Genomic DNA, 26,554 nt, shown 5'->3' with positions numbered 1-26,554 from the left:
ATCATTCCTGGACTTTTGTCCAGGAATGATGATGTTCGTCCATGTAAGATGACGTTTAGCCTCTTTCTGAGTTCCGTTTTTTGTCCAGGAATGATGATGTTCGTCCATGTAAGATGACGTTTAGCCTCTTTCTGAGTTCCGTTTTTTGTCCAGGAATGATGATGTTCGTCCATGTAAGATGACGTTTAGCCTCTTTCTGAGTTCCGTTTTTTTGGAGGGAAAAATCCGAACTCAACGTGCAAACTCGAACCTATCCGAGCCTGCACATCCCTAGTTAGAAGCTGATTAGTTGTTCTAATCAGCCTCTCCACTTTATCTCTTTCCAAGGATTGGTACATCTTCCCCTTAATATGCTCAGTTTTTGGGAATGATGGATAAAGTGGGAGGGGGACAGGATAAAAACATTTAAGTGCATAAAGTTTCCAAAATCTCCAAAAGAAACAAATACAGCTTCAAACTGGAAAGCTCAGGGGTACATCTTGTTACGTCTGCGCTTGGCAATAATGTTACTAGATGCTGAAATGAATCAGATCTACAGTTTGTGTATCCTTCCAGTGTATGCTTCTCTGTATGTCTTATTGAAAGACAGAAAAAAGCGAATATAAATTAAGTATATCGGTTTCCAGACTATATGAATGTGCCATTCATTATCTGTACTGTAAAAGGATCATAGCCTTTCACTGCCCTTTGCTCACCAGATTGATGCTTAGTCAAACAATGGTGAATATTTCTTAATATGGCTGTTATTTGGCCTGAACTCTATCAGCTTTATATTAAATTTTTTCCAGCTTAAGTAGAGATCTGTCGCTACAAACTTAACCCAGTGATGGGCTGCTTGTGTCCCATCTCTTTCCTTCTTCATTGTCATATACGTTATAGCTTGTTAGACTTGTATTAAATGCCCAATAATAGGTGTCTTTATTTGATTAAATTTGTTTAAACTTGTTACTAATATTAATTGTAAAAGGATAGAAGGCCACCGATGAGGCCTCGGAATTGTATCAGTTTGCCTATAACTGGTCTAACCTGTCGGTAATGATATTCAAATGTAACCAGTTAAGTAGCACAAATGCACAACCAATTCCCAGTTTTTACCGTGTACTACTTACGTGTTTATATTGTTTCAGAAGTTACAGGTGTGATCACATACATCTAGCCTCCTTGTGCATGTCGTGGCATGACTCAGTAGCGCTGAGTATCTTTTTGTGCAACTTTTTACCTTCAAATGAATATTATTCGCACAACAGTATGATTAGGATGCACAAGCAGCTTCTGCTGATTGAAATAAAATGTGCCATGCCTATATTCTGTGTGTGACTGCAGTTATATCTGCATGTACAATGCTTCATTAGTGTCACAGCCGCTTACACTGTAACATAACATTTTGCATGCACATACACCCGCAATTGCGCAAAATCTGCTTGTGCATTCTATTTGCACAGCTGTGCTTGTAAGTCTCACTAGAAGATAAAAAGTCGCACGAAAAGACGCTCAGCGCTACCGAGTCACACGGCACTCACACGTTATGTGTAGCGTGACTTGTAGCACATGGAGGATAGATGTATGTGGATACATCTGTAAAGCCTCCAACTACTAATGATCTTTAGAAACTATACATATGTGGAAAGCATTTGCATATGCATACTGTGTACATATTCTATGGTCACATTTGAAAACTGCATCCTGTGTCCCCAGACCCATAGAGCTCATGTTTTAATGTATCTATGGATGACACTTCTAATAACCAAAACTTTTGGTAATATATTATGTGTCATTATTGCATTGAAACTGTACGCCAAATGCTTAATATCAGGTACTTTACAAGGTCTTGTTTAATGTTGGGTGTTTTGCAGTCTTCTCCTGAAAGATCCACAAGAGCTCAGCAGAAGGAATTCCAGACCTATATTTTGGACAGCGTGATGGACCACCTCCTGGCTGCTGATGTTCTGCTAGGTACTTTGCATATAGCCTATAACAATATTGAGGGGAAGCAATCGGGAAGCCGACTGTCTAAATACCGGCAGCCGGCTTCCCGACTGTAATATCCTGGCAAGGGTGAAATGCCGGGCATCTAGATGTAGACGCCCGCCTTTCCCCGACGCCGGGAGACTGGCGCCAGGCATCCCGATCGTAGTGGTGCCGGGCGCCGCGAGCGGACAGCCGCGGGGGGGAGGGTTAGGTTTAGGGCTCCCGGGGGGGACTTAGGGTCAGGCACCCCCCCGGGAGGGTTAGGCTAGGGGGAGGGAGGGTTTGGGTTAGGCACCCCCGGGGGGGACTTAGGGTTAGGCAACCCCCCAGGGGACTTAGGTTTAGGTAGCGGGGAAGGGGGTGGTTAGGGCTAGGCACTTAGAGGGGGGATTAGGGTTAGGCACTTGGGGGGGAAGTTAGGGTTAGGCACCCCTAAGGAGGGTTAGGGTTAGGGGGGTTAGGTTAGTTTAGTAGATACTCACCTATCCACAATCAGGATTTCCAGCGCTGTCGGGCTTCCGCTGCTCGGAACTCTGCTGATGTCGGCCTGCCGCTGACAGGAATCGAACCGCCGGCCACGCGTCCGGCGTTATTTCATACCCATTCCATATAGAGGTTTAGTCATATTTCTCTTATACGAGCTGTTAAATGTTTGCAGAAAGTTGGAATATTATAATCTCTGAGTTGGACATTAGGTAATTATGTAATCATTTTTCAATAATCACTGGTTCTACAGGGTAAAATAATTGCAGTTGTGGAATGCTTCAATAGTTTTTTCCTGCAGCTAGGCATATCAGTAATGCAAAACCTTGAAATATAATTGTTTAACAATAATACTGTTTATAGAAATCTCAACCGACATCTTTGGGTACCCTGTTTTGTTTTTTTTTAAATTAGGATTGCCACCTAATACTGTGTCCTGCAGTTTGACCTTCTCTCTCTTCTTAATTGATTCTTATTACCCTTCACTTCCTGGGCATAATCACTTCTCCAGCATACACCTCTCTATCTGTTGAATACGCTACCATTTCTCCTTGGCTTCAAACTCTTTTCAAGAGAAAAATACTAATTATCAGACTCTGGATCACCTTGAGCAGGATGACCTTGAAGAAGAGCACAGCCACACATTCTTTGCTGCCATGGTTTCTCTGAGAATGTATTATACTGCTGCTAAGGGAGAATGTTAATATGTAACTATGTAATAAACCGACAAGCGGCTACAATGGAAGCTATGCTTTTCAGATATCAATATCTTGTTTACATTTACTTTGCTATTTGTTTGTATAGAAGGTTGTTTTTTCTTTTCTACAGTAATGTCCCATCTTGTTATACGACATTGACTACGTTCTTAGTATTGACGGGTGGTTTGTCTAATGTCTAGAAAGGCATTATCTGTGATCAAAGACAGTCACAGTCCAGAGTACTGTTAAGTTTCTACTTTTCCAGTACACGAGAGATGATGTGACTTCCCCTGAAAAATAAAAAAAACTATAACCTAATTCAAAAGTGTGCCTGTGATATTCCCGTGTGTATACCAAGTTGTTTATTAGGATAGATACGCTAAAGAATGTGATAGTTACATACAGTGACTGTGCACTTAGTCATCCAATTGCGACGCTAATTGAAACCCTGCCACTCTTTTAATGCCAGCCTCATCTATAATGATAATTGTTGCCAAGAGGTTTTTAATATTGCCTAAAAATTCTGTTTCATATGTTTCTATACCATTTATTAATTTGTTAGTATCGCAGTATCTTTTAAGAGCAGGGATAAATGTAGTAGGTGTTAATGAATCCAGTGTCTTATTGATTGTACAATAGTCTTGGCAATACAATTAAATGTAGTTCTCACTTCTAATTTCTGGTCCAAAGAGGACAAAGTACCTTGGCTAGCTCCATGGAGTCTTCCAAGGCTGGAGCCTGTCTTTCTCCTTGCTCTGAAGTTGTCTGGCAGCTGCCATTTGGTATTAATGAACATCTCAGAGCAAACCTATAAAGTCGCTGAAGGCTTAATTAATTGGTTTGAAAGCATTCGCTTATGTTCAGAAAGCAGAATCCCCAAACCGTTGATTCTTTAAAATGATTTGGTGTGGACATCTGTGATTATATTGCATTTCACTGGGCACACAAGCTGATTAGCTCCCATTGCACTGCATACATATTTCAGCATTTCTTGAAGCATTCCTTTCCTTGAAGCATGTCCTATTTCCACATTCCCTGTCATTACACTTTATTAGTAGGGGAGACTTAAAATTAATAGTTAGGCAGTGCTTGCTTTTGAATGTATGGCTTTACAGATAATTGAAGGGATACATATGTGCTTCATATTGGAAGGTTTGGTACATTGTGGTGAAAATCGAAAGCTATGAAAGAAGGGGAAATGAGTGCAGCAAAGGTAGTTGGAAGACAAGGAAGTGGGCTCTATTATTGTAAATAGCAAATATAGGTATGAAAAACGGGATGCGGTCATAATACTGACAGTCAGGATGCCGGGGCCAGAATACCGCACCAGTCACATTCCCGGCGCCAGCATCCTCCCCGCCGACATCCCGATGGTAAGTACCGGGGTTAGGGGGAAGGTTAGGGTTAGGCACTAGGGGGATGGTTAGGCACTAAGGGAGGAGGGTTAGGTTTAGGTTCCGGTGGTGGGAGAGAATAAGTTTAGGCACTATGGGAGTAGGTTAGGTTTAGGCAGCGGAGAGGGTTAAGGAGAGGGGGAGGGTTAGGATACTGACCAACAAGTGTTGGTATTCTAACCCTGTCGGGATGATAGTAAATATACAATATGTATTGTAAATATAATTTAAAGGATTTGTTGGTTTTAGTTTGTATATATCTCTGCTTGCCTGTGTGAGTTTTTATTATTGCATTGTGTAGGGACAAGGTTGCAGGTTTAGTGTGGTGTGTGTGTGTTCTTACATTCAGATAGTTTCCTTCAGTTTATTAAGCTGGTCACGTATAGTCCTTGTGGATGGTTTCTTGCTTTATCCCTTTGTTCTTAGCCTGCTGACTGATAGAACACAGTGTATTTCTTGTCTTCCCTTCAGCAGCCACCTTATTGGTTAGGACTGATGTATATGCATTAATAGACAGGGGAAAAGCTAGCATTGCTACATTTAACTATATTAATATATAGACTGTACTTGGTTAATGATGTAGATAATATAAATGTGTAGTTTGCCATAAATATTCACAATCTGTTGGCTTTTCATGTTTTGATTATGTATTTGTTTGTTTTTTAAACAGGTGAAGATGCCTCTTTACCAGTGACTACAGGTGGAAATTTCCAGGTGCTGGTAAATAATGTATTTTATTTCACTCAGCGAGTTGTGGATAAGTTGTGGCAAGGAATGTTCAACAAAGACTCCAAACTACTGGTAGACTGCATCATCCAGCTCATCTCACAGGTGAGGGGCAGACTGCAGATATTCTTCTACAGCATTATTTTTAAAGTGGACCAAATAGTTGACTGTGAATGGGGGAAGATATAACTGAAGAGGATTAAATGTGTTCAGACTTTTATGGTTTTTAAGGGCCACGATTTGCGAGAGCCAGCGCAATTCCGGCAAGATAGTCTCTAACTGATAGCCTATGATTTGCAGAAGCCAGAGTCTATTACATTTGGTCCTAAACATGAAATGTTAAACGTATCTGTTACCAACTGTGGATACAGAGCAATTGCTGTGTGTTTGTTGGTGGCCTCTAATAAACATAACGAGCTTTGTCATTTATCCATGCTGGACACAGAGATGACAATTGGTATAAGTGGTGAGCCAGCAGCACAGGCTCCCTCTCTCCTATACTCCGTCCCCAGCCCAGAGAACCAGTTTGTTTGGTGCTAGAAGCAAAGCCACGCTTTTTAGTGGGCACCTGTCAGTCACCTTCTTTTTTTTTTTTAACCTGTTTTATTTTTTTTTCTCTTTTTTACTACTGAGTGGGCGGAGGGACAGCACACCAGGGAGCCACACTTATTGTGGATGTTGCTGCCGGCAAGGACCCTGGCGGTGCTGGCCAGTGGGGGCCAGGTTGTGTCTGCACTCGACCATCAGGCTATACTTTGCAATGAGGCACTATTAAATAATAGCAGCCATTTCCATGGGGGTTGCCAGAAGGGGGAGAACCGCTTATCCCATTAGCTCCTCCCCCACCCCTAGGCACATTCCTTACCTTGGACTACTTGCCAAAAGGGCTTCTCCTCTCTTTCCTCCCACAGACAAACGCTTGGCAGTGCCTGCTTTGCTAAAACTGAGAGAGTCCCTGGCTCCTGCCTCCCTGTATGCCTGTCCCAACGGTCAGGTTATACATTTAGCTCCTTCTGCCCCTGTTGGGGCTGGTTTGTTGAGCAATATATTGCCTATTTATTTCTAAATCAGCATTGAATGTTGCTGTGTGCCTGTTTTATTTAATTGTGTATAGTACTTTGGTAGGCTCTATACTTTGTCTACTGCCTTTCACCTTTTTATATTATACTCTTACTCTATTCAACTGTGTTTCTTTAGTTTTTCTGTGTTTAGCTGACTATTTAGTGGGAAAACTCAATTGTTTGTTAGTGTTCACATTTAGGGCCTGATTCAGAGCTGAACGCTCTGACCAGAGCGCTCGCTCTGAATCAGGGCCCTCCTACCTGTTTTAGGAGCGTCCTCATGGACAGCGTCCACCCACAGCTTATGCGAGCATCCATGATGATGGTCGCGATGGTCAAGACCATCGCGACCATCGGGCTTGCGATGGAGACCCTGCGGTAGGGTCTCGCTGCCGCAAGCCCTGGGAGTGATTTTGGCTCTATCAGAGCCAAAATCACTCCCACTGACATCACTAGTGATGTCAGTGGGGCCGGCTTGAGACGGTAGGCGTTCCCATGGGAACGCCTCCGTCTGGCAGGCACGCCCCCGGCACACCCACCAAAGGGGGCGTGCTGTCAATCAACATCGACAGCACGCCCCCTTTGGTGCGAGACCCGGAGCGATGGAGAGCCCGTCGCTCTCCGGGTCTCGCGCATGCGCACGACGGAGCTCCCTCCGTCGTGTGCATGCGCGGTGGGGGACATCGACCCGCTTGCGAGCGTACTGCCGCTCACGAGCGGGTCTGAATGACCCCCTTAGTTCTTACTATAGACATTGTTTTAGCCCCACTTATTTCTTTATTTGTGACACTCTTACATTCAATGCTCTCTCTTTAAAATAGTACACTGCAGTTTTATTGTAAACTTCTATGTTTGGAGAACAAGAACAATGCATCCACGGAAGGGGGTGCTGTTGTGCTGTGCAACTGCAAAACCAGTGCTGACGCGCTTTCTCCTCAGGCTCCAGATCATGATGGCTTATGCATCGGGTGTTTCACAGGTATGCAGTGGAAGGTCCCTTTGGCCACTGCTTCCACTCAGGAACCGGCATGGGCTTCTATGCTTTCGCAGGTAATGTAGCAGTTGGTTAACCAACTTGCAACCCCAGGCCACCTCCCCCTGCTACTGTTGCTACAGATGTGGGTCAGTTGGCCAATATTTTGCCTGCTCAAGGAGACGAACAGCCCACTGCTGTAGACCTTATTACAGTAAGTACATGGTCTAGCGTAGATGTCTGCTTCTCTCTGACAGATGCTGGATATGGACCAGCCATCCAAGCGCAAACCCACCCGGCAGGACAGCTCTATGCCCCGTTCTGTGTGTGACTCCAACTCAGATGTTTCTTCAGACTGTGAGGACAATGTCTCCACCTCTTCGGACATGGAATCCTCTTCTATTCTGTTAAGTCTATGCTTTTGATTAAGGACTATCACCTCTAAGTTGTATACCCCTGTATTTAAACGTCTGAAAAAGGTGGCAGTTGAGTTCCCTTCCTCTGCTCAGCTGGAAGACCTCCTGACAGAGGTGTGGACTCATCCTAGGAAGTGTGTTTAGTATCTAAACACATTTCCACATTTTATCAGATTCAGCTGCGGATAGGGCAAAGTGAGTTTTCTCCTTTAGTGTACACACACATTGCCCAATTGGTGAAATCTACTTCCCTTCCTATCCCTAGCATGGCCTCCCTTAAGGATCCGACAGATAGGAAACTAGAAACTTTCCTTAAGACAATTTTTTTCTAATGCAGGGGTAGTCGTGCGCCCAGCTCTTGTGTCCAATTGGCTGGCTACGGCCATGGGACGTTGGGTGGACTCCCTGGTGCTCAAATGTCTGACTTATTATCTTTGGTTGAGCATATCAGGAAAGCAGGCATTAATCTTGGTGAGGCCGCCATTAACTCTGGCATCCTCGCTACTAATGTTTCGGCATCCGTGGTCGCTGCCAGGAGAGCCCTCTGGCTTTGTGCATGGCTTGCGGATGAGGACTCCAGAAACGCTCTTAAAGCTCTTACCTTCATGGGCAAAGTGCTGTTCGGTCCAGAATTGAACAAGATAGTGTCTATGGTAGCAGCTTCTAAAACAGCCTTTTTTCTTTCTGCAGCGGCACCTAGGTTGTCCACTTCTAATTTTCGCTCCTTTTGTCTGCATGGAAAGGCCATGGGTCAGTCTTTCACCAGGTTCCAGGGCTCTTCCACTAAGAGTTCAAAAGTCCAGAGATAAACAGGCCTGGTCTACCAACTCGCCCAGCTACCAAGACGGCCATCAAGCCTTCCGCATGACAGGGTGGTCCTGGGATCCTCCAGAGTGGAGACAGTCTTCTGCTTTTCTCCGATGCCTGGATGTAGTCAATTTCAGACGCTTGGGTAAAAGGAGGAGTATCCCAGGGTTACACTCTTACCTTCAGGGAACGTCCTCCAGCCCAGGTTTTTCCCACAGACCTTTCAGTTGATCAAAGAAGGAAATATCAAAGAGTCTATATGCTCTCTTTTTGCTTCCTGGGCTATAGCCCCATCTAAATAAGGCACAGGCTTTTACGGAAAACTTTTTTTTGTTCAAAATCTGGACGCATTGTTACATCCTATACTGAACCTGAAGTTGCTCTATAATACTGGCTCTGTAACCAGGGGATTTCATGGCCTCCTTGGATATCCATGATGTCTATTTGCATAATCCAATCCGAGACAAACACCAGCATTATCTCAGGTTTCTGGTAAGGGAGGAACACTTCCAGTTTTGGGCTTTGCCATTTGGTGTTTCCACGGCTCCTTTTATTTTCAGAAAAGTCACGGTAGTACATATCAGCCACAGGGGTGGTCCGGATACTGCCATATCTGGACGACCTGCTCTTTTTTTTAGCCCCATTCGCCGGAGGTACTTCAGGTCCATTTCCACCTTACAATGGATCTTCTCCATTCCCACGAATGGATAATCAATTGGGGGAAATCCACCATGACTCTATCTCGGGAGATGTTACGCTGAGAACGTTACTATACTCCAGTGTACAGTGGGTGTTCTTGCTGAAGGAAAATATCTAGTCCATACAGATTTGCATCTTCCTGGGAAAGCTTCATGTCTTGATCCATTTGTGCATGCAGGTCCTGTGAACAATGGTTTCCACCTTTGAGATGGTGGAGTATGCCCAGTTTCACTCCAGTACTCTGCGGGTGGAGGTATTGGCCAGGTGGACCCGTACCACCCTGCATCTCAAGACTCAGTTGTTCTCCATCGAGAAGTCAGTCACCCTCTCTTGTGGTAACTCCACCAGTCCCACCTAAACAAAGGCCCCAATGCGAGTCTTCAGGGTATGTGAGCGGTAACTTGTCTACAGATGTTCTTTCCCAGCCCTGTCGGCATTGTACATTCCCAGGGTCCAGAACTGGGAGGCAACTTTTTCAGCAGCCAGGATGTACAAGTGGACGAGTGACCTCTCCATCTAGAGTTTTTTCAATTCCTGGTTCAGCATTGGGGTCATCCGGACATCAACATGGTGGCCTCACAACACATTCACAAGCTGCCGTGTCCTGCACAAGAGATCCGGGAGTCCTTCTGGTGGAGACTCTAGAAGTTTGTTGGAAGTTTTCGCTTATCTACATCTTTCCTCCAATTTTGATGATTCTGTGAAGTTGGAGGGCTGCACCATGATCCTCATTGCTTCATTTTGGCCCTCTGAGCTTGGTAAACCGATCTTCTGAATCTCTCCATTGACGCCCCATAGACTCTACCTCTCCTTCCGGATCTTTTGTCTCAAGGCCCATGCTTGCATCTGGATCTGGCCTGTCTAGCATTGGCAGGGTGGCTCTAGAGATATCGTGCTAGGAGCTTAAGGGGTTCTCCACATCAGTGATTCAAACCATGCTGCCTTCCTCAGCTAGAATTCACCACAGACGTTGGAAAATGAACTTCAATTGGTGTGTGGCTCGGGGGTCCAAACCCATGGCCTTTAGTCTATCCCGAATTCTGACTTTTTTTCAGACTGGTCTGGATTTGGGCTTCCACTTTTTGTCTCTTAAGGTACAGATTTCTGCTCTTTTCATCCATTTCCAGTGCAAGGTCGCATGATGTGCATACCTTTTATACAGTGGGTCATCCAAGTGCAGCCTCCTTTTAGTCCATCGATGGGTCCGTGGAACTTGTCCCTAATCCTGCTGTCTCTCCAGTCTGCCCCTTTCAAATCTTTAGATGCGGTTGACCTTTGATGGCTTACATAGACGACAGTCTTCCTCCTCGAGATTGCTTTGGCCTGGGTATATGTCGGATATGAGCACTTTGTCCTGGCACTCTCCTTTTTCTTATTTTCCATCTTGACCGAGCCATCTTTCGGACGCATCTATGTTACCTTCCAAATGTTGTGTGTCGGTTCCATCTCAACCAGGAAATTGTGGTTCCATCCTCTCAAGTACCTGATGCTTCTCCGGAGCAGGCCTTCTTGGACGTTGTGCGGGCCCTCCGGATTTATGTAGACAGAACCTGGGACTTGCATAAATCAGATTTGCTTTTCTTCCTGTATGAATCCAGCAAACGGGCTGGCTGGCCGGCTGGCCACTAAGTAGACCTTTGTTCAGGTGGCTCTGACTGTCTATTCGCCATGCCTATTCCTTGGCGGATCTTACGGCCTCTGCCTCGGTGTGGGCACATTCCTTCAGGGTAGTGCGTGCTTCTTGGGCAGCTTCGACATGGCACCTCTGCGGCCACATGGTCCTCGGACCATACATTCATCAAGTTCTATTCTTTTGATACCTTCGCCTCCATCGATGCGGGTTTTGGGTATACTGTTTTCAGGACAGCACAGAGCATCCCCTCCCTTAGGGTGACTGCTTTGGGATGTACCATTGCCATCCCTGTGTCCCCCATGGATGAATGAGAAAAGGGGATTTTTTCCTTACTTGTAAAATCCTTTTCTCTTGAGTGCTTGGGTGCCACAGGGCGCCTATCCAAACGCACCTGGCTTGCAGGGTTGTTTTATATTGTTACAGGTTCCTCTTTTCACCATCATTAATTATGTTTGATCTGTGTGTGTACTGGTCTCCTCTCTCCTTCCTCTTGCTCCTTGCCTTGGGCTTGTCAACTAAAACTGGTTCTCTGGGTTAGGGGCGTGCTATAGGGGAGAGGAAGCCTGTGTTTCTGGGCAAAGAACTTTAACTATTTGGTGCCCAGACTCCAGCTCACCACCTATACCCATGGTCATCCCCATGGACTCTGAGAAAAGGAATTTACAGGTAAGGACAAAAATTTATTTTAAAAAGTAGCATGAGTGCTGCTTCTTGGCATGGCAAATGTTTAATCAGCATAGCAATTATAGTGGTATAATTTCTAAGACAACAAAATTAATTACAACAGTTTTGAAGCCATGGACTGTTTTCATCACAATGTATGTGACTAATTCAGTAATTTGGACAACACAAGTGTGGAAATATATCTGAAACGGTCATATTTTCAAATGGTTAAATTATTTAAATATGTGCAAAGATGGTATATTTGTAAGGTTACTAATAACTCACGTCCACCATCTTGGCTTTATTTTGTACAGTCGAAAAGAAGGTCTCAAGGTTTGTCTCTTGACGCTATATATAACTGCTTGAACCGGACTGTGTTGTACCAGTTCTCCAGAGCACATAAAACTGTCCCTCAACAAGTTGCGCTTCTGGATTCCCTGCGAGTTCTCATTGTGAATAGAAACCTTATCCTTGGCCCTGGAAATCATGACCAAGACTTCATCGCTTGCCTGACTCACTGTTTGGTTAACCTCCACATGGGAAGGTAGGCTGCGCTCTTCAGCACATGTAAAGTCCATCAATTTTTCTTGCTTTATGTATCCCGGAGCTTTCATGGAATCTCTTCAAAGAAACTGTTGCTGGCCACCTAATTGGCTGCTTACATCCACTGATTGGAAAGACACAGCTGCCAACTTTGAGCAAGTATATATGGAATTAGGTGCTGTGTAGTTCAACTATTTCGGCCAAGCTTTATTAAATGTATTTGTGTGGGTAAACCAAATTTTCATAGAGGGAAGAGAGAGAGCAATTATTATAGTCATTTAATAACCCCCAGAGTCTAAAATGTAATGGCATAATCAGAGCAGTGACCATTAAATAATTTTAATCTAGAAGTCTCTGGAATGAAAGTATGTTTTCACTTACATAGCTGGAAATATTTGTATATTTGTTAAGGAAAGGAGTTAAATTTAAAAACAATCCAATTTGATTTAGCCAGTTTTAGCTTGTACAGTATAATGTTATACATTATACCAGTTTCATGTATTAATTTCCCATCAAATACAGTACATTTGATAACATATTGAGAACACTAACATATCCCCGCCAGAATCTTCACCCCACCCTCATCTACACCACCAGAATAATACATTCAATACATATATTCATCACGGGATGTAGTCAGCATCCCAACAGTCAGGTCACAATAATGACAGTGACATCCCGTTGTCAGAATCCCGACAGATTGCGGAGGTAATTATTAGGGTCACGGGGAGACTTGGGGTTAGGAGGAGAGTTAGGGATAGGCACTAGGGGGAGGGTCGGGATTAGTCTGCGAGAAGGGAGGGTTACGCTTAGGCTGCGGGATGGGAGGGTTAGGGGGATGGTTAGGATAAGGGTTATACTACTTAAAGAAATTTGTTGGGATTCTGACTGTCGAGATGCCACTGTTGGTATTACGACCATCGGTATCTAGAGCGTCAGGATCCCACACCTAACCCATTCATCACATTTTACGTGTAGCCCTTAGTATAGACCCTATTTACTTATCGATTGAGCACCACAAAACTGGACATCTCGAGTACTCAGCTGCTCCTTTTTCACATTGGGTCCAATAGACTGCTGATCACAAACACCCCAATTCCTACAGTTTTTGTTCAGGGTAAAATATCTACACGAGATGATTATGGAAAAAAATAATCCCCAAATCACTGAGGAGAGAAAACACACAAGTATTAACAAGTAATTTGGTCATCAGAGAAACTTTTACTTTTCATGATAATGCTTAATAGTAATAATGATGAATGAATAACTTTATAAAGTAATTTGATAATTTCCCAAATAATCCAAGATTGCTAAGTAAACTTTTTTTACATGAGTACCCGATAGTCTAATAATATATCAGCATGACTTTTAAAAAAAAAATTTAATTAAATTCCACTAATCTTTCACCTGCTCTCCCAGAGATAATATAATCATAGCAATATAATGTACTGGGTATTGTGTTTAAAGGATAATTGCCAACCATTTACAACACTTCAGAGACCCTTTTGCTTATCAAGCTGCCTGGAAGTTCAGGAAAAACATGAATAGTCCTAATTTGTATTTATGTAGGTTTGACTTTTTTGCAGTTTTGCTTTATTTTTCAAAAATGTTAAATTAACAGTTTAGAAATCTTAATTATTTTCAGTTTCCATGGGAACGTGGGCATAATGATCAATTGTAACAGAGCCTTCAGCTTTTGTGTTGTATCATTAGTCACACAGACCCTGTAGCCAAAGTCTCTGATAATTCTGCCCTCATTGCAGCAACCCTGATGGCTTTGGATTGGAAGCTGAAGCCAGGATGACTACTTGGCACATCATGATGCCCTCAGAGGTAGAGCCGGATGGAGTATACCAGGATGTTAGTGAAGGTAAGTGTGGATCAGGATGACAGCTGTTGACATAGAAACGCCATAGAATGTCTTTAATATGACCTCCTTCATATCATTCATAACTGCCATATCCTTATATGTTCCTTCCCAAAAACTCTGTAACAATTCACTGAAATATAAAAGTCATAGCAAAGCAGTTTGATTTAGATTTTGTAACTGATCATTTCTGGGTATGGCTATTGTCATCCATCAAAAATACAGACGAGCCCTAATACACTATTGCTGCAGTTGCACCAAACAGCCCCTCTTGGCGCGGCAGGTCTCGTGTGACTCTGCTTGTACCGAGCAGCTTTTTCGCCTGAAAATGCATCTTGCAATTTGATTAAGATGCACCAGGACACTGCGCTGATTAGTTTGATATGCAACACTTGTATATCTGTGCACAACTGAGTCTGACTCAATATACAAAGTGTTACAATGCAGCAACCGCGTTTTTTTTCCACACCAAGTTCCTTTGTGCTTCATTTACAGACTTCGCCACACACAGATATACAAGTGTCACGTATAATCAGTGCAGTCTCCTGGTGCATCCTAATTGCATCACTTTGCAACTAAGATGCATTTTTGGGTGAAAAAGATGCAAAAAGAAGCTTGGCACAAGCAGTCACACAGGACCTGGTGGCTCACACACACAGGGGCCCGCCGCAATATAGGCGTCAACACTGACTGTATGGCAGGCTGCAGTGCATCTGCTTGCTGGGCAGTCATTAAGGCTGAGATTGACCCGGCTGGTAGCTACACGCAGGGGACTAGAGCACAGTACAGTCAGGCTCAGCACTGCAGTGCACTACTGGTAATTAACCCCAGTAGTTCCTGCAGTGTGGTCAGAGGAGCATGTGCTGAGCTCTGATTAGAGGAGCCCATCACATGCTCCTCTGACCCAGCAGCAGCACAGCCTCATGGGTGTGACTCATTGTGAGGCTGTGACTGCTCCTCTGCCAGCTGCACTGTGTGGGCACTATAGGTGGCATAATGTGTGGGGTCTATAGTGTAGCATAATGTGTGGGCACTAGAGGTGGCACACATTATAGAGGTGGCATAATGTGTGGGCACTGGAGGTGGCATGTGTGGGCACTGGAGGTGGCATGTGTGGGCACTAGAGATGGCATTATGTGTGGGGCACTACAGTGTGACATAATGTGGGGGGTACTACAGTGTGGTATAATGTGTCGGGCACCCACTGCATCTCCTGGTCACCCAGTGCCTCTTCCCACTCCCTGTCACACACTGCCTGTCACCTCTCCCTGTCACCCACTGCTTTTCCCTGTCACTACTGCCTGTCACCTCTCCCTATTACTCTCTCCCTGTCACCCACTGCCTGTCACCTCTCCCTATTACTCTCTCCCTGTCACCCACTGCCTATCCCCTCTCACTTTCAACCATTGCCTGTCAACTATTCCTGTCACCCTCTCCCCCTCTCTGTCACCCACTGCTTCTTCCCTCTCCCTTTCACTCACTGCCTGTCACCTCTCCCTGTCACCTACTGCTCCTCCCTGTAACCCGCGGCCTGTCACCTCTCCCCATCACCCTCTCCCTGTCACCCACTGCTTGTTATCTCTCCCTGTCCCCCTCTTCTTGCCTCTCTTTGTCTACCTCTTGCCTTTCCCTGTCACCCTTTACCTCTCTCTGTCACCCACTGCACTTTGAACTTGGAGTAGGGCGGAGGAGGGGGGCCCAAAGCAAATCTTTGCACCTGCGCCCACCACTTACAAGTTCCGCCACTGCACACACGCCAGGTGACTCATGACGCATGTTGTATTGAGGCTAGGTGTTTGAGGACACACCTGTATGTGGTTGTGTAGTTACTTATTTAAAAGAAAAAAAGATTGTGATTGCCCTAAGTTTGAGACTTGAAGTGCTCTGTAATAATAGATTTTATATTGATGTCACTCCAAATGCCAAAAGGATACCAATTTTGTTTTTTGCAGGACGCCAGCTACTTTTGAAAGCCGTCAATAGAGTTTGGATAGAATTGATTCATAGCAAAAAACAAGCTCTGGAGGATATGTTCAAAGTGACATTGCCTGTCAATGATCGAGGACATGTTGACATTGCTGTTGTCAGGCCTTTAATTGAAGAACCCACATTGCGTTCTTGGCAAAATCACCTTGGTTAGTCATTGTCCTGAGATTGTATTCTATTTATGGGTTCTGTGTTCACCAATTATTTTTCCTCAAAATGTCACTTAACACATATTTATCCTCTGTCTCATTCTTGGTTCTATATTGTCATGCTGCTTGCTCAATTTTTTTGTTTGTATTCTGCCTTTTCTCCATTAACTTGGAGACATGTATGTAGTTGTGTTCATAGATTTTACACTAGTTTAGTTTGATTGTGCAAAGTAAATGTAGATATAGAAAAATACTCTTTTGTCTGTCTTATAGCTATTTTTGTAATGTAACATATTGGTAATCCTAAACATGAACATTTATTTTTTAATAGTTCCATTCATAAAGTAATGACAAATATAAATGTCCTGATTTCTGAATTTCCCTGCCAAAAAGAGAGACTAGAACAAGACTGTTTGTATACTGTTTGGTAGCCAGTAGCTCACACTAATATTCTATGTTTGACAGCTTATGAGAAGAAGTGCATCAGTAAAGGGGAAGCTTTGTTCCCAAGCTCCCAGTCCAAGCTGTCACGCGTCAGTAGCGGCTTTGGCCTTTCTAAATTAACTGGGTCAAGAAGAAACCGCAAGGAGAGCGGACTCAACAAACACAACCTCTCCACACAGGTATTCTGGGTAGGCCTTTGCTTTTTTTTTTTTTTTTAGCCATTAAAGCAAAATATCATCCCCTATGAACTTATCAAATGCCACTGGCCAAAATGTATCTGCAGAGGTGAATCGTGTGTGTGCGCTTGGGGAGTAAGTTTAGCCAGGGCCGGCTCCAGGCACACTGCGTGTATGCAGCCGCACAGGGACGCCCGAACCGGCTGGAGAAGATCCCCGCCCTCCACCCACCTGCTGCCGTTATTATTTTACACTCAGGGGGAGGGCGCAGTGAGTGGAGGGGGAGCACGGGATGGCACTGGGTGCCGAGACACCTAGCACTGGCCCAGAGTTTAGCATTCTATGATCCTGTGCCCAACGGGCAAGCAAATAGTGTTATAGACACAAAATGGGAAATAGAAGTCATGGATAGTGCTGAGGGAGAAAAAGATGGAAGAGAGGTGCTGTCCATTTTAATTTACATTATGAAGGAGAAGTGGCGAACAGTTGGAGATGAGAATGACTTATGAGAAGTGCTGGTAAGCTTCTGGGGAGACTGTTACAAATCTGACCAGGCCAGGGATGGGTGAATCTTGGAGACAACTCTGAGATGAAGTAACCAGGGTGCAGGTGAGACGGTGGTCTGTCGGGCAGAGAGAGTGCAGACAGTTATTTTATTATTAACACCATTTCTGCATTTCATAAAGCAAAGCCATGACAGTGGAATAGCAAATGTGCCTTTGTTTGTACACACACAATGTAGTGTTTTCACTGTACAATATTGATGTGATGTGCAATGTGTCTGTTTTCATACTGTTACCTAGGAAATCTCCCAGTGGATATTCACTCACATTGCAGTTGTGCGTGACCTAGTGGATATGCAATATAAAGAATACCAGGAGGTAAGGTGATCAAGTATGCATTTCATCGCTCTTAACATGTCACCTCTCATACTGGTGTATACAAGAATCGGTAACTTAATTTCCAAACATGATATGGTTTATTTTTTTATTTATTTATATTCTCGGAGTATCTGAGGGGTACAGTTTTAGATTTTTCTGTATAATGCTGTACCCTGTAACATATGATGAGGAGAATTCTATAGTCTTATGGCTAAAGACAATAGAGCAGTATGCTTACATTATGCAGTGAAGGTCTTTATTTCTCTGTTTGTCAACAGAATGTTTGTTTATAATGTATTAAGGTTCCAAGGAAGAAATAATTGTTTAAAACCCAACATTTCTGCTCTTTGTAAAAAGCGTCAACAAAACGCATTGAAATATGTGACCGAGGAATGGAACCAGATTGAGTATGAGCTGCTGCGGGAGAGAGGGCTCTGGGGCCCACCAATCGGCTCTCACCTGGATAAATGGATGCTGGAGATGACAGAAGGGCCATGTAGAATGAGGAAGAAAATTGTGAGAAATGATATGTTCTATATTCACTATCCATACGTCCCTGACGTGGAGCAGGATACTAATACTATGGTGAGCGCCATCGTCTTCTGGGTTTATTTAAATTGTTCAGTACATTTGCTTTATTGGATGTTACCATAGATAATTGAATTATAAGTTATGGCTTCTAGTTTAATTTATCAATCAGTCCATGTAATGTAATTCACTGTTAAAGTTGGCCTGCCTTCCTACAATGGAGACCACCATTTTATTAGTTGAACTAGTTTGTTGTGTGAGCAACATTGTCTAAACATTCGGTCTAAGAGGGATCTCAGTGAGGTCATTCAGTGAGGCTTCATTCTCATGAATCTCTGTTAGGTTTACCTAATAGCTGTCTCTAATGTTTGCTGGCAGCAGACCTGATTAAATAGAATTCTATAGTGCCTCTCTGTATCTGTCCATTAGAGTTGATCCACATATAATTGAGCCTTCTGATCTGTTTATACTTAATACCCGTTTCTAGTCTGACTTTCCATGTGCACTGCCTGAAAGCTCTGATGATGTCTTCACGGTAACTCGTGAGAAGGTAATAACGGTGTAAAGAATTTGTGCACAGTCTGTACTGAAGAGTGTCACTAGAGCATGTTCTAACAAAGCTGCACTACTCATGTATAATAACACAACTAGCGCCTTTCACTTGGCTTGATGAAGTCTAGTGTTCTTTGATCAGTTCCACTCTGAAAATGAGTATACTATAAATACTGTACGTTCTTGCATTTTTGTAATCATACATAGCTGTGTGGTGGGAATCTGTTGCAATCCTTTTTCTGTTTTATATTAAACTTTGAAAAACTAGATTACACCACACAGCTTAGATGAAATTCTTAAGTTTGAAATTCTATTTGTTATTGATCACAGAAAGTTGAAGTCCTGCCAAACAAACAACCAGATTGTTGACTAATTGGCTATGGATCTAGCTAATACACTCAGCGTTATGTTCATTTTCAAGGATGTGGGAAAGTGTTTCTTTTTCGCTTCTGCATGAGCTAACTGCTTTCTGAACGCTTAGTCTATTCACTTCCTCTTTGCAGTAACTATGCTGCGAAGGGTGAGTGTGCCATATAAGAACAGGCTGTTATCATCCGCGTTCTCACAGCTGTGTCTGGCAAGCAGTCCCGTGCCGCACACTGCAGCTAGGAAAATGTACACTGTCCCTTTGTCTCTGTTGGAATACCAGAGTGCTGAAATAATGTTTGTTTCAAGAGTTTGAAAAGACTGTTTATTCGATGCAGTCATGCCAAATATGCCTGGATTACGTACCGTAGAACCAGACTCTTTCACTAAGAGAAACAAAAAACAAGTTTGGGTTATGCGTATGCATAACAAACTGTGGAATGTCCTGATCATTTCTATGTAAGATATTTAATGGTAAGAAGCTTGGCTAAATGTATGTTTTTGAAATTGGTACTTTTGTTTTTCTTTCAATAGAAGTGATTTTATTTTATGGTAGCAAGAATATTTATTATATGGTGTATGTCAATGGTTTTCACTGATATTTTGATTCAGCTAATTCTTTAAAATGTAATCAATCATTCCTAACCAGGGATTATAGTCTTCAAGACCCAAAAGTAATCACTTTCTGGAGATCAAAAGGATATTTTATTATTTATGCTCATTCTGCCTAATTTTAATATGCCAGTTAATATTCAATTTAGTATAGGATTTGGTGGAATCATCAGTGCATTTTTGTAATGCATGTAATTACATATTGAAGCCCATATAAAATTATAAAATTACAAAAAAATATATAATATACAGTAGATTATTTTTAGATTCTGATAGGATCTGGGTGCTCTAAAAGTTCTCATTTATATATAAATATAGGAGTCGCTGTTAGACAAATTGACAATATGGGACATATTCAATTGGGCGCGAGGTAAAAAACCCCGCACCCAATTTTGGATTACCCGTGGTATCCAATTAAAAAAAAAAATGGTTGTGAGGTTTTCAGAGCTGAAAACCCCGTGGCACATGAAAAAGAATTTATACTTGCGTGTCCGGGAGTCTCCGGTGGTCTCCGTGGCTTTCGGTGTCCTCTCCATGTGGTCACTGGGGAGGGGGCTACTGGAGGGCTTCGGGGGCAGGTGGGAGGAACAGGGGCTGCTGGGAGATGTAGTTCTCTCAGTGCCCATTACAGTGGGGGGGGGGGGCAGGGGTTACACACACTGGTGGTCACACACACACAGACCTACTCAGCCTGCTGCAGGAGACAGGGTCCCGACACTGGAGGAAGAAGACACCGCTTCGGAAGGTGAGTAATTGAGGACTAATTAAGCTTGGGGGGGCTGCCGCTGGCGTCCCAGAGCATCTCCTTTCCATCTCTCTCCACTCCAGTCTGTCCTTAATGCTGCTGTACAGCTTATCTTCCTCTCCAAATGCTCTACATCTGCCTCCCCTCTCCTACAAGCCCTCCACTGGCTCCCCTTCCCTTTTAGAACCCAATTTAAGGTTCTCACGCTCGCTTACAAAGCCCTCACCCAATCTTCTCCCATATACATCTCTGATCTCATCTCCTTTCACTCTCCTCTCCGCTCTCTTCGTGCAACTAATGCATGCCACCTTTCATGCCAACTGATTACTTCCTCCCGCCTCCAAGATTTTGCCCGTACTGCTCCCCACCTCTGGAACGCTCTCACACTCCCTCTCTGACTCTCCACCTCTTTCCAATCCTTCAAACGGGCTCTCAAGATCCACTAATTCATCAAAGCCTCCCAGCTATCATTCTAACTCCCTGCTACATGCTCCTTCCTCCCCATCTGTGTCACCCCTGTTTGTCTTCCCCTCCCTTTTAGAATGTAAGCTCTTACGAGCAGGGCCCTCTACCCTCTTGTGCTTCTCCCTACTTAAGTTTCATCTACTTCTTACTCACCACTAGGGCACCTAACACTTTGTTGCTTATGCTCTGTTGCTTATCTGGGTGATATGGTCACTAATGTAGCAATATATATTACTCATGTCCTGTATTGTATTGTTCTGTAAGTCACTTGTCTACAATTTGTTTATGTACTTTGTAAGGTGCTGCGGAACACTTGTGGCGCCATATAAATAAATAATAATAATAATAAAGTGCTGTTGATTTTTCCTAAAATTAACGTTTATAGGAAAAATCAGACTTGCTTTAGAGGTGCTCAAAAAACCCCTCCAAATATAGCAAATACCCCACACCTAATTGAATAGTTAAAACCCGCACCTACAGGAAAAAGCCAGCAAGTGCAGGATTTTTTGCTATTCTCCCACCTAGTGCTGATCTTACTTCCATGGCTCTTCATACAGAAAGAACTGTTGAAACTGTTTCATTGAGGACTGACTTTATCGGTCTCATGGCAAAGATAAAATCATTGGACCCAAATACCAATTGTAAGACACTAGGAAAACAGTATCTCAAAGGAAGGAGTATTAAGTTTTTTCAAGAAAAAAAGCAAAAGATAGACAACTTTTTATTTCTGCTTTCCCTGATACAAATATGTTGTGTGATGGTTTAGAATAAGCAGATAGATCAGAGCTCTGTTCTACAGCTTTATCTAGGTTTACCATTGTGGATTATGGTTGAATCTGACTAGTAAGGTAAATGCCCCTTTTGCCATTTTATTAAAATAGCTTTGCTTACAGTGTTTGTAGCAATGTATAGAAAATTGCCATGTTTGTTATTATTTGTGTCAATTTGGTTTGAAAAACAGACAAGGTTTATTTGATGGCAACAAAAGAGGAACAGTGGTCAAACATAAGGTTATGCCTATTTTAAAGACAGACATCAGGAATATGCAGATACATTTACATATGTACCTGGGAGCATTTTTTAAACTAGAGGTTCATGTTACAGTGCCACACTTACTGTAGGTGATGTTATGGTACTGCATCTGGTCACCATACATACAGGGAAACTGCGGTGGAATTCTCCCAATTGTATTATAGCATTTATATGCTAAAGTGTAGATAATTTTGCCTTTATTTTGTTTTTTATTGTCTTAATGATGATACAGAAACCTGCTCGTTATCGTCGTGCCATCAGCTATGACAGCAAAGATTACTACATGCGTCTAATGCCTGGGAACCCGGCAGTGTTTCAAGATACAGTGGAGGAAAGCTCTGAAGGGGAAGCGGCTCAGCATGAACCAGAGCACGGGGAAGACACCATTGCCAGAGTGAAAGGTCAGGGAAAGTTTCCTTTATTATCCATTCATAATGGATTCTATTTCTTCCAAGGTTATGCTAAATAAACTTCAATAGACTTTTGAAATAATAGTTTTAACATCGTGTAAATTTATTTGAATATAATGAGAATAAAGGGATATTCATTCCAAAATGTTGTAAGTCAAGATGATAACAAATAAAATAATCTTCCAAATAAAAAAAAGACAGCCAACCAAACATCACACCAACAAGATAATGATGTATATAAAACATAAAACTCATGGGACTTAGCTTAACAGCAGCAGCTGAGCCCACTATTCCTAAAGAAAACCTAAGCGAAGTCCCATGAGTGCCTACTTCATATATACGACACCAGAGCTAAAATAATAATAATTTTTTTTATATAGCGCTTTTCTCCTAAAGGACTCAAAGTGCTTTACATTTGCCTTTACAGTACAAAATACAAAATAAGCTTAAACCAAGGGACATTAATGAAATGCTTGGGTGAAGAGGTAAGTCTCGAGTCTATTTTTGAAGGATTCTAGAGTGGAGGCCTCTCGAACTATGCGGGGAGGTGAGTTCCAAAAGGTTGGAGCCCCAAAACTGAAAGCTCGACCCCCAGACTAATTCCGGGAGATTCTAGGTACTGTTAATAGTCCTTCGTCAACGGATCGCAGTAATCGAAAGCAAACTTTCACCTGCATGTCCATTTATGGTGCATCCTGAACTGCACTTACCGGTGCTGATTCAGAGGTGGATGCAAGACTATTTGGAGGACTAATCTTATATTGCACACTGCGCATGCTCCAGAGCAGAATATACACATCCGCAGGCAATTTCATGTTGTATGTGTCTCGGTTGCATCTCCACTCCTGAATGGGCTTAAGTGGGTGGTAACAGGACATTTACTTGTAAGCTAAATTTAGTAACAATGTTATAATGGCGTTTACACAGTACTGGAGGCTATGCAGAGATGTGTGTATGCAGAGCTCTTGGCTGGTGATAATGATAATGACCGTTTAACCAAGTTCATGGGTAGGTGCAATGCAGTTGCATATATGTGTAAAGTCTGCAATAGTGGCAAATGAGTTTGATGTTGTAACAGTGTCCCGGGAGCAGGTACTATCTCCTGGGGTAGATGGCAGGTTGCAGCAGTGAGAGATCACACAGAAGTTCATTAGTTTGGTGCAACTGGCCTCAACCAGTTTTATTTTGAAAAAAAATACAGAAATCAATAACAAAATAAATTCCTTGCCGTCTGGCGCTAACCATACAGAAGATACTCCTAGCCAACTAAAAACAACACAAGAAGTTTTACCATGCACAGCTCACTGGTTTCTAAACAGCAGGTTTCTCTCACAAAGGGCTCGTTTCAATTGAACACAAATTAAATAGCACCGGGAGTGAGCTCCCGGAGCTATTCAATTCAGCTCGCTGTTAGGTTGGAGAATGCCCGTTCTCCCACCCCTCGCGCCTTTAACAGGGTGTTTAGTCGCGAGAATGGGCATTCTCCGACTAAACTTCCCGGCACGATGCTGTTTCCGCTGCGCTAAGGGCAGAAAACAGCATCGCGCCTGTACTTTTGTCTGATTTCTGCTCGCACCCCTGGAGGGATGCGAGAAGAAATCTTAAACAGCGCGCTGAATTGAATAGCTCTGGGAGCTTCCTCCAGGTGCTATTTAATTTGCGTTCAATTGAATCGAGCCCAAAGACTCCATAGTCTCTCCTTTTCCCCAGGCAGTGGTGTGTGAGAGAAATTATCAGGCTGACAGCCTTTTTACACACACCTACAGCTAACAGCACTAATTAGCCTTTTGTAAGGCTAAATAGCCCAAAGACCCGAACTGGGCCTAAATGGATGGAGAACCCGCCCTTTCTTCTCACATCCAACCCCAGGACCCTAATTCAGTTCTTACCAAAAGCCCACTAAACACATAGGCATGAAATCTAGGGCAAATATACCTGCCTTCCTATTCCAGTGATCGTGTCACAATATATTAAGTCAACATTCATAATGTTGACATGCATTGGCATAGCTATAAGTGGGTACAGGGGGTGCCTTTTCTATAGGGTCCAGAGGCTTAGGGAGCCCTACAGACATGCCATTATTTACCAAGCTCTTGAAATTGCCTGAGGAGAAATTGGGTCCAGCCCTTTGCCCAGCCTGAAAGTGGGACCCAACAGTGCTCATGTGTTCTTTGTCTCTCCCTCTCAGTAAAGCTCTGCACTGAGATAATTCATCTACTGCACAGGTTCTCAAACTCGGTCCTCAGGACCCCAAACAGTGCATGTTTTCCAGGTCTACTAACAGAATCACAAGTGAAACAATTATCTCCACCAGTGGAACTTTTAAAATGTGTCAGTGAGTAGTGAATACACCTGTGCAACTACTGGGTGACCTGGAAAGCGTGAACTGTGTGGGGTCCTGAGGAACGAGTTTGAAAACCTCTGATCTACTGCACTCCCATTTCACCCTCACAGGTACAGCTGAGCTAATCAGTGAGCCTGGCACTGTCATAGCGTATGCTTCTTTTTGATTACAGACAGTGTTGGACCCTATGTGGGGAATGCAGCGGTAGGGACCCACCAGTCCATGGTCCTGCTCTCCCAATTAACTGACCCACAAGTAAAATATAATGTAGTATTGGAGTGTGAAATCTGGAACCAGACCCATGAGGATGGAGGCGTCACACCCCATGCAGTGGGGAATACCAGGGATTTCCCCTGTCCCCCTGTGGGCCAGTCCAACCCTGCCATTGCCATTTGCCCTGCCATTGGCAAATAAAGTGAAGTTAAGTGATCAGTGGATATAAACGCTTACCAGAATTCTATGTAGGATAAGGTTACCTAATGGGGAGACATTCCATATTCAGTGAGTGGTGTATGTAATGTGTATTATAAAGGTTGGAGGCATGTGTATTGAATTTAATAACAATGGGGGCATTGTAATCAGGCATAATCTGATCTAGGGGCACTCTAATTAGCATAATATGAAATGGAGGGCACTGTAATATTACATAATATTAACTGGGGCACTGTAATGTGGCACAATATTAACTGGATGCACAATAGTGTGGCATAATATGAACTTGTGGCACTGCAGTCTGGCATAATATGGACTGTGGGCACTACAATGTTGCATAACATTAACTGGGGCACTACAGTGTGGCATAATATGTAACTACAGCATAGCATAATATGTACTGAGAACACACTGTGTTATGACCTGGAAAGAATATGTAGCATAATATGTACTGGCAGCACTACAATGTGACCTATAGTGTAATGTAGGCACAACAATGTGGCATATTATAAACTGAGGGCAGTGTGTTGTATATTGTGAACTAGGGCACTACTAAGGTACATAAAATAAACTATGGCATTACCATGGAGTATAAAATTAACTAGGGCAATACTTAGGGCAGGGGCCCCTTCAAAATGTTGCTATTGGACACACAAAGTTCTGACCACATCCCTGATGACATGTTCATAATGTCAACATTGACCATGCCGACATTCAGCATATCGACGCTGATGAAATGTTGACATGTTATCAAAGGGGAAAAAAGGGAAGGAAAGGGTGATGGAGAAAAAACAAAACAAAATGGAGAATCACCGCACAGGAAAGATAGAGATAAATACAAAAATGGATATATAGTTACTCAAATTGATTCCTACACAATATTAGTAAATCGGATATTGTAGTCTACAGGAGGGTGCACCCATGGAGCAGAATCTATGGATAAACGGGGTAGGCAAGAGCACAAAAAGGTACTCCTGTTAAGAGGCACACCACCTATTAGTGAAATATTAGTGAAATAAAAAGTAAATCTTTATTGAAATCTTTAAAAATGGAATCAAAAACTATACAAAACGACGAGCATGATATCTGGAAGAAATTCCAGAAAAGAATCTATACAATAACAAATTGAACAAAAAGAAAAGGAAACACAAATGGTGTACTGTGCAAGCAATGTGTATAATTACCTATGGTAAGTATCAGCGAAAATATAAGTGACAATAGAAAAGATACAAGTGAAAAAATGACACATATTAAAATGCTGCAAGGTCAAAATAATAATCAATTCTCAAGATAAATATGTCATTAATTGGAGACCATCCTGAAATGGAAGATATGGAGTATCAAAAATCAAAAAATAGGGTACCAGGTCACCCCAATAGATTGAACATATCCTAATTTGAGTGAAAAAAATTGCCTGTGTTCTTATGTACCACAAATCTACTTTTGCCAATCATACAAAGCATAGGATTGGGAATGAGAGTTCCACAGTACAGACACAGTG

At 42.9% G+C, this 26,554-nt stretch overlaps 1 protein-coding gene across 7 annotated transcripts in view; it reads left to right on the top strand.

Annotated features, from left to right (window-relative positions):
* WDFY3 (WD repeat and FYVE domain containing 3) overlaps window positions 1–26,554 on the top strand; it is a 304,293-nt gene that overhangs the window by 238,690 nt on the left and 39,049 nt on the right. For 2 of the 7 annotated variants that reach the window (XM_088445034.1, XM_088445033.1), the window contains exons 36-45: window positions 1,854–1,953; window positions 5,214–5,374; window positions 11,836–12,065; window positions 13,828–13,934; window positions 15,884–16,066; window positions 16,532–16,689; window positions 17,490–17,567; window positions 17,925–18,152; window positions 18,583–18,645; window positions 22,100–22,268. In XM_088445034.1, coding sequence (XP_088301160.1) covers window positions 1,854–1,953; window positions 5,214–5,374; window positions 11,836–12,065; window positions 13,828–13,934; window positions 15,884–16,066; window positions 16,532–16,689; window positions 17,490–17,567; window positions 17,925–18,152; window positions 18,583–18,645; window positions 22,100–22,268 — 1,477 coding nt within the window. Of the gene's footprint in view, window positions 1–1,853; window positions 1,954–5,213; window positions 5,375–11,835; window positions 12,066–13,827; window positions 13,935–15,883; window positions 16,067–16,531; window positions 16,699–17,489; window positions 17,568–17,924; window positions 18,153–18,582; window positions 18,646–22,099; window positions 22,269–26,554 lie in introns of all 7 variants that reach the window. The other 5 variants (XM_088445032.1, XM_088445030.1, XM_088445036.1 and 2 more) reach the window with 3 other exon arrangements.

This window comes from Taudactylus pleione, unplaced genomic scaffold, assembly GCF_031769625.1.
Source record: "Taudactylus pleione unplaced genomic scaffold, aTauple2 ptg000376l, whole genome shotgun sequence".
NCBI lineage: Eukaryota > Metazoa > Chordata > Amphibia > Anura > Myobatrachidae > Taudactylus > Taudactylus pleione.
The sequence above is the reverse complement of the archived record's forward strand: the minus strand, read 5'-3'. Positions and strand labels throughout refer to the sequence as shown.